This window comes from Ylistrum balloti, unplaced genomic scaffold (assembly GCF_031769215.1).
Source record: "Ylistrum balloti isolate Yb309-2 unplaced genomic scaffold, AGI_CSIRO_Ybal_v1 Utg371828, whole genome shotgun sequence".
Classification (NCBI taxonomy): Eukaryota; Metazoa; Mollusca; class Bivalvia; order Pectinida; family Pectinidae; genus Ylistrum; species Ylistrum balloti.
The window spans coordinates 74,516-83,627 of NW_026782908.1; the positions used below are offsets into that span (position 1 = coordinate 74,516).

The following is a 9,112-nucleotide window of genomic DNA, read 5'->3' on the forward strand; positions in this document are numbered from 1 at the left end:
ACTTACTATTAGCAGGTGTCTTCAATTCGAGAACAGGTCCAGATTACACCGACAAATGATGAAATATAAAGGCAAGTGACTAAAAACATTAAACTACGAAGTGCTTCTGAATCTGTAAATCCTCAATAGACAACCTGCTTGATCTGTGCGTCCCTTTAAGCTTGTAATCTTTAACGGTTACAATACTTAAGATCCTCGTAGTTTGTTATAGAACTCTCGCTAAACTAAAACTGCGGATGTAAGTCCTGTCAACCAACCAACCTTGATCTATCTTGTAATCTGAAGAATTATAAAGCAAAACGTCAAAGTCAATTATCGAAAAAAAAACATTTGAAATGAAATTTCTCTCTCAGAAGGAAGTTTAAAGGTTGTCAAACTAAATCTGAATTTTAAAGGAGTGTCTATCAATCTTTAGAAAGCAAATGAAAATTTAAAGGAGGAATACATATGGCTACAACATAATTCAGGGCTCCAGTATATTATTGCCAAGAAGATTCAGGGTCAGAAATGCCATTTTGAGGAAATTAGAAAAGAGGTTTTAAAAAATTGACAAAGGATGGACTTAATATACCAAAGGAAATTGCTAGAAAAATATTCAGAAAATCGAATAGCAATTGAAAAAGGATATATTGAAATTCGGGTATTCAAAAATTAAGGAAAAAAAGCATTGATTTAGAAAGAAAGGAAAGAATTTTCAACACAAGAAGGACTAATTAATTTTCATTTTCCCTACATATTGTATGTAATTTTGTAACATATACCATCTGTAGACTCTTACATCGCCAGGTCTGAAGTCTCGGTAAACTTTGTGAGAGATACGGTGTTCGGTGTACATATTAAAAGCGAATTTTGGTGGGATTCCGCAAGTATGTTGGTGTCGCACGGTACTACTTCGACCGGACCCGATAGAAGATGCCATTTAGTAATTAACAATTTCTAGTGAGAATATTCAATTATATATCCAACCTTTCACTTGTTTTAACTCGAATGTTATTTTGACAACCATATAATGAGGCTAGTAGCATTCCAGCATTCATAACACCTTTTCATACGAAGGAATGAACAATGAGTTAAGCTGCATCATGCAGCTGTTTCGTCCTTTAAGGATTCGTCAGTAATGATAAGAGCCTAAAGTGTTAAGCCTAGTCGAGGTGAATGAGGAAAATAAAAAATGGCTGACAGTAAAGTCAAAATCAAGATGGAATGCACTCCACCAAACACAAGTAAATAGTACCTTTTAAAACAAATTTAGATTTACAAACAACAAAGCAAAGACCAAGCTACTCTTGGCAATATTCCAGAATACGTCTAGTGTATACATGTATACGTTATAGTGTCCAATACCACTGTATTATCGTCACACAATGACACCGATACGGCTAAATCATGTGCCAAGGTTCGCTGTTCACGAGGACATGCGTGGTTGACGCTTCAATACTGATGTCACGAACGGGTCTAAATTATTAAGCAGGTTACATATCACTGTCACAAATATATCATTTAACAGGATATCGTAACCAATAGAGTAATGGACCATAGATTAGAATGAAGAACAAAATGGTGTGGGCGGTTATGAGTCATTGTGCGCAACATGTAATGTGCCAACAGGTACTTGTGACATGAATGCATTTTTCTATCAAATATGGTACATTAAATGAGAATAAACTATTTTATACCATCCAGATGATAAATTCGGTTGATTCACTTCCAATGCAAATTTTCTACATATACTCCAATTGCATCCGAGATTTTTTCGACAGCTTTTTATACATTTTAATTATTATCCAAAGGAGCACCTAGTAACTGGTGATTTCAATTTCAACATTATCCAAAATGTTAAGCTTCGAAAGCTTTCCACCAGTCGTAAATATCGTGAAAACTCCGCACATGAAATGGAATGTGAATAGAAAGATGAAAACTATGCCCACGAATTGGTAGGAACGAGACACTGCTGCGATGGATTCTCTTTCTGATTGGTTTAATCTGTTCGGTCCTTCATTCTCAAAAGAGTTGAAATATAAAATGAAAAAGTCATTGTGCCTTAATTCTGATATTAAATCCACACTTCAAGACTGACATGACAATTATGTTATTGTGCGTGCAGAAAGAGCGTCCAGTTACAAGATCCTTGTCTTCAAACATTTTTACAATTGCTGCGTACAAAAAGAACTAGGTTTGCTTGATAACGAAGGAAACTCCATGTATACATTATGCAACCTTTGATGAAATACTGAATAACTACAATTCAGTATTACAATCATTGAGAGTATTCATGATAAGGATGCAGACCTCTCCAGTTTAAATGGGATTCCCTACTTTCACAGAGGTTTATTGCTGGCTCATCTAGCTGTTCGAACAAAACTTTGCACAAACTCTGTCCATTCTATACAATCAAATATGGATTAGTCTAATTGTGATACTAAAGAAGTGGAATTAATGGCGTTTGGATTTTAAAGAAGCTCGCAGAGTTTTTGGCCAATGCTCAACATCCTCATATAAAAAAGTTTTTTTCTTTGAAAGAAATTATCTTTATTTTACTCTGAACACAATCATAAACATTTCTAAAGTAAAGGAACGCCTTTGTTCCAAAAAAGATGAAAGACGGAGCAAATATATGGATGTGAACTAAACTGAACAAATTTCGTGAAAATTACATCTTAAAGAAGAACTATATGGAGGTCGAAATCATAAAAATAATCGAGTTTCTGGTCTAGAACATCTTCAACGAGTTTGATGGTAACATCTTTCAAAAGACTATTGGCATACCTATGGGAACTTACTGTGCCCCTTGGTTTAAGCAAGATCTACATGCCTTTTGTCGGCGAATCAGATGAAGCGTAGATTTCCGGAACGCCTGGTCTTATTCATTTTTCATAACTCACTGAGTAAATATTTCCTTTGTTCATATTCTAGTTTTATTAAATTTGAGTTTGTATTATGATTATGTTCAAAGGCCCAAAAACTAACATCTCATATAATCGGCAATCCTATTTACTAGAAATAATAACATTCATATCCACCTATGAATGGCTTAAAAAGCTATGATCCATATATTGTTGTTCAATTTTTTATCAATGCATTTACACTTTATCTTTGTTGCTGTTCATGAAAGGTTTGGTGAAAGAGAACACTTGATGCTGTCCCATTTCTGATATAAAACAAAATTGAATCCATAGAAAAGAACTGCCATGATTTCATGCGTGTACACACGTTCCTTCTTGGAAGATTTTCCCCCACAATGTAAATGTTTTCTTAAAGTTTCGCGTTGTGTTGTATCATTTACTGACCATGGGCCTTTAAGTGCCTGATGTCACTTTAGTATCATTGTAACTGCCTACAATCTATGAGAACAAGCAAGATGTTCTTCAAACGACCAGTTTATAAATATTTGATGGCATGTTACTTTGTTTCGTCGTTTGACAGGCGTTGACAGTTTTTGTGTAAATATCAAAGCATTATTCATTAACAGAGTGTAGGATCGAGTAACTGTTGTATCTCTCATTGGAGTAAATATGAGAATCAGTCAATTATTTTGTTGATATGTCGTATTGTACGTATTAAGCTAGGTCTGCAGGTTGTAACTGTGTATACATTAACTATGTAGTGTTTTTATCAATTCTATAGTACACAGTAGTATACATTTATATATATTAATAACCTAACAATAGTTTTGATTTACACTGATTGTTTCTATCAAATACATTACTCTAAAATCCTTAAAATTAAGTCGGTCTCGAAAATAAGCCATGGATAACTCCTCAATGCCATTTACTGAAGATTTAGAATAAGATACAACAGAGAGATTCAAATAATGAACGAAACTTCATCATACTGCAGTTTCATCTTTATTAACAAGTCACAATTAAAATTCATTCAAGATAAAATTACATCTGATAATTATAGAAATTGTCTTAATATTTTGTATCATTTGTGAAATGGAATCCTTATTCTTTTTAAAATTAGAACACATCTGTACAGAAAAAGAGTGTTAATGCATACAGCATAGAGAAATAATGTGCCACATTTAGTCTGAAGTTCTAAACACCTTGAAAATAAGCTGATCTCTATAATAAGTAATGAGATTAATGTAATTAATATGATTAAGTTAATACAGCGAAAGGGTTATTTGAGGATATATTATAGAGAGTGATCATTACATTCAGGTTAGTTTTTTCAGGACTCACGACTATCCAAAGATTGTTAAGACTACTAGTAACCTGTTTGCGAATAATAAATAATGATATAGAATATATACAGTATCCAAACTAGCCAGGTAACATCAAACAAGTTATCAAAGCTCTCCAAGTAACATCAAACAAGTTATCAAAGCTCTCCAGGTAACATCAAACAAGTTATCAAAGCTCTCCAGGTAACATCAAACAAGTTATCAAAGTTAGGCATGTCATATCAAACAAGTTATCCAAGCTAGCCAGGTAACAGCAAACATGTTATCCAAGCTAGCCATGTCATATCTAATGAATTATCCAAGCTAGACATGTCATATCAAACAAGTTATCCAAGCTAGCCAGGTAACAGCAAACATGTTATCCAAGCTAGCCATGTCATATCAAACAAGTTATCCAAGCTAGCCAGGTAACAGCAAACATGTTATCCAAGCTAGCCAGGTAACAGCAAACATGTTATCCAAGCTAGCCATGTCATATCTAATGAATTATCCAAGCTCTCCAAGCAACATCAAATAAGTAATCAAAGCAAGTCAAACTATCCTGTTAATTTGAAATAAATCATCCGCCTCAAGTAAAACAAGTTATACGAGTTAATCTTTTGATCTCACACATCAAGAAAGGACAGTTGTGGCATGTTATAGTTCAATCATTTTACTTAACCAAATAGCTCAAAATGTAAACAAATTGTTTAAGGTATGAACTAGTCGTTATGTATAACAAATCACAGACGTCGCTCTATTCCAAACATGCTTGGCTTGAGATGCCAAGCCAAGGTAGCATGATGCTGCATTGCTGCGGATGATATGCCCAACAGCACGCGCAGTATGAGGTCGTCGTACGGTACTAGAACTGATTCATCTAGATTTTGGAATGATTCTAGCTGTCAGTGAAGAGGACTGAAATTGATTACGCAAATGCGATGTCCGTTTATAAGTATCTTGCTGTCGTGACGTCACACGTGGTCGTCCAGTATATGAGTGATTCCGTACTTTGTTCGCCAGCTGAAAGCGCCTCTACAAGAATTAATTGTACTAATTGTACCCAAACTGTTTCATCCTATTTTGAGATATTCCAGACTCTAGCATGAAACACTGTGATTTTCTGATACAGTACATAGAACATTACCTATAAAAGCAAGAGCGTGTGACTGTTCTCAGTGTATGCATTGCCTAGGCTTGAAACTCTAATGAATGCTCTGATCATCGAAACGTATCATGTTAAAGTTTTAACGATCTTGATATATTTACTTAAAAACACATATTTTTTTCTTATTTTTCATCAGTATAAACAAGTTTTTTTCTATCATATGCTTAATTATCTTAACCAAAAAATTGTGAGTGATTCAGGATTAACCAATGACATTACACATGACTCAATTATTTTTGATACATTTGTATATGGTCTAAAATAGAGTAACTTCGTTATCGTTTTTATGTTTCTTGTGAACAGTCTTTTTGTCCTTGTCCAATAATTCCTGATAACACGCTCTGTATTTACTAAAGTTATAGTGGTCATTAAATGTCGATGACGTCACGGCAACAGGAAGTGCAATGAGAACGATTCCCGTGATCGAACACATCACTCCTACGATACGTCCCAGTGGTTCTGTTGGGTAGTAGTCTCCGTATCCGACCGTCGTCATGGTGATGACCGCCCACCAGATGGCGACTAATGCATTGCGAGGTGACATCGGAGAATTGCTCTGTAATTGCACGCTGTATAGCAGAATAGCGAACACAACGGCAGCGCAAGAGAAGGTCATGAGGAGGATGCAAAGCTCGCGTCCGCTTGAACGAACAGACAGCATCAGAATCTTTACGCCACAATTGTCCGATATCAATCGAAATACACGAAACCCTCGAATGGCCTTGAGTACACACACTGGCAGTACGACTGCCGTTACGTGATTAGAAGAAAAGAAGAAAGCATCCGGTCTGATGTCAAAAGACAGGGTAGCCCAAGCACCCAACCATGCAATTAAATCTGTAACATTTAGAAAGTGTTTCATAAAGAACTTCCGGTTGGGGCACGCGATGAATTTGAGAATCCAATCAATGCTCAGGAATGCATTTGTGATCACTTCCAGGAAGACAACAGCTACATGTGGAGTAGTGTTCCAGTACTTACGGAGCGCCTCGGAACTACCGTTATTAAATGCGGAAACAGCCGAATGTTCGACACGCAAATCACCGACCGTCTGAACCAGCAACAGAATGGTGGACAGCACGATTGTCAGGCACAACAGCGAGTGGTAAACCTAAAGGGCAAAGAAATTTGACAACTTAAATCATCGACCTTTGTTATCGTTACTCAAAGATATTTCAAGATGAACTTACATTACAATGATACATTACGGTTTTGTTCAAGTACTTGAAATTAAAAGGATTAAAATTATGATTAGAGTGATTTCAATTATCCTGACGATATTTCTGTCACAGTGCCATAAGATAAATGTTATGTTGTCATTTTGTGATTTGCACACCTGGATCGCCTGTTATCCTCTTCATACATCATACTAAATACTTAATTAAAGCGGGTGACTTTTGAGGTTATTTTATAGTTACCTCTATTTTAAGTTAAATATCACATTTTCTTGATATTCGAATATGTTTAAAATATTATTCAAATATGGATTATTGCAATATATTTATTTAGAATATTTTTTCTTTAAAAATGAAGGATTTTCACCACAAGAGATTCAACAAAATCAACTACTGTGGTTTTTTATATCCTTACTAGAATTTTTACGTCATAATATTTTCGCGGATATGAAACTCAGAAACTCATATTTTCCCAGGCAGGTTTTTCCCAGTAAATTGAATATTGATGAATTCGATCTACATTGCCAGACTGATAAAGTTAAACAAGACTTATTAATTCATGATTTAATCAAATGATAGCAAATTCCGTGCTTACAATAGAGCATATCCAATAGAATAAACTGTTTTCATCATATAAAACTCAGTATATGCAATATGAACATCAATTATGTAACAGATATGTTTTACCGCGTAAACAACGCTCCAATGGTGTCGAGTTTACCTGTACAGAGAGCAATACTAATATACCAGCTGGTGCATCAAAGCTACAATACGATACAATCTATTGTAGTATTCACAAATAAAATACAGTTGTGATACAGGAGAATCTTAAACTTTATCATTGATTACATTTAACAACTATCATCATATATAAAATTCCAATTATGTGACAATTAATTTACATGTCAGATTTTTTTCCAAATAAAGTCGGCGGGACCATTGGAAAACTGATCCCAGTTATTCGAGAATTCGATTTAAGCAAAATTCTAATGCTTAGTGTGGCCAGAATCGACAAAATACTTCTAGTTATACCGTGTTTTTGAGTTATAAGAGTTCGAGATAATGAGGTTCAACTGTACCTTAATTATACAGTAAAATAATAAATATTTCTATAAGATAGCGAGTAAACACAACTCAACTATTATTTAACAATAATACAAGCCTCCCACGCCAGTGTAAACTCGAACCGGAACAAGATACCTTTGCTGATGTTGATGAAGTGTAGTCGTGAAGAAACGACCACATCCGGGCTTTAACATCAGATATTTGTGACAGCATTGGCACGGTTGTCCAGCTGCAGCATCGGTCACGCCTCTGGACACAGGGGATGTATTTAAGTAACTGTTGTAGTGTGTTCATATCCTCTGTTGACTGGAAAAACGTCTTCCAGCAACATTTTTCTACGTGTCTGGGAGGAATTCCCCAGAACTCTAACTCCTCTTGAACACGTTCAGAGCAAATGTTCGCTGGAACATGAAGTTTGTCAGTAACAAAGTAATCCAGAACCGATTCAAAAACAGACGCGTTCCTGTCGAAAAAGTACTCCTTACGTTCTTTGTTATAATACTTTGAGTGTTCATTGAGATTAAGAAGTGGAGAAGTAAGGAGAATATTCCTTATATTAGATGTGTAGGTCATAAAAATGGTGCCCCGAACATTGATGGTTATAAGGTCCATGATTGTGACACCGGCCAGGACTTAGTCCGTCCGATAAACAATGATGTTAGCAAATCACAGCCAAACACAATTATAGGCAACTAGAATATAAAATAAGTAGTAGGTGAATGTCGTATTAATCCTCTGATATTTAGACATATACAGTATACACGCACTTACGTCACAGCCTCCGCAACAATTACTGAAGTGTTGTTGGAGCACTCAGTATCACGTGACATGTCATCTGTCTACCAAATAAGAACTTATCGATTTGATGTTAGACCTTTTATTTTGCTATAAATAATTAAAGGATCATATGCATTTAGAATATAATGCATTTTTGTGCATTGTTAGTTGTTAACTCATAATTGATATATATATGTGTGTGTGTGTGTGTGTGTGTGTGTGTGTGAGTGTGTATGTGTGTGTGTGTGTGTGTGAGGGTGTGTGTGTGTGTGTGAGCAAAATACACTAATACTACGTGATACACTACGGAAGCGTATTCTGGTCACGTTGTGTTTTATTTTATCTTGAAATTTCGAGATAGCAACTTACTAACTCAAAATTTCGGATTACTAACTCGAAATTTCGAGTTGCTATCTCGAAATTTCGGGTTAATATCTCAAAATTTCGGATTACTAACTCAAAATCTCATATTACTAATTCGAAATTTCGAGTTACTATCTCGAAATATAGAGTTAAAATAAAACACAACGTGGCCGGAATACACTTCCGTAATTCACAGATGCGCCAACCTAAAGATGACATTTATTCACGAAGCGATGGCAATCCTATATTTACGCATAAGAAGTAAGATACCGTAGACATTGTCTTTATGTTTATGAGCTTTCTCATTAATAATGATCTTAACCGCGAATCTCTGGTCAAAGTTACTAGTTAGCAGTCATCCCTTACAGCCATACATCTTTTATAAGATACTCTCACAAA

General features: G+C 35.2%; 1 protein-coding gene across 1 annotated transcript; it reads right to left on the bottom strand.

Moving 5' to 3' along the window:
• Window positions 1-5,589: 5,589 nt before the first annotated feature.
• Window positions 5,590-8,185, bottom strand: LOC132563702 (potassium voltage-gated channel protein Shaw-like). Its single transcript, XM_060228453.1, has 2 exons — window positions 7,709-8,185; window positions 5,590-6,444 (listed from the first exon to the last, which is right to left on the bottom strand). The coding sequence occupies exons 1-2, from the start codon at window positions 8,183-8,185 to the stop codon at window positions 5,590-5,592; spliced, it is 1,332 nt and encodes a 443-aa protein (XP_060084436.1).
• Window positions 8,186-9,112: the final 927 nt, after the last annotated feature.

Coding starts and splice junctions, on each gene's coding strand:
- LOC132563702 (XM_060228453.1), bottom strand. CDS start 8,185: ATGGACCTTATAACCATCAATGTTCGGGGCACCATTTTTATGACCTAC. Junction 6,445..7,708: donor CTTCATCAACATCAGCAAAG/GTATCTTGTTCC, acceptor TTTGCCCTTTAG/GTTTACCACTCGCTGTTGTG.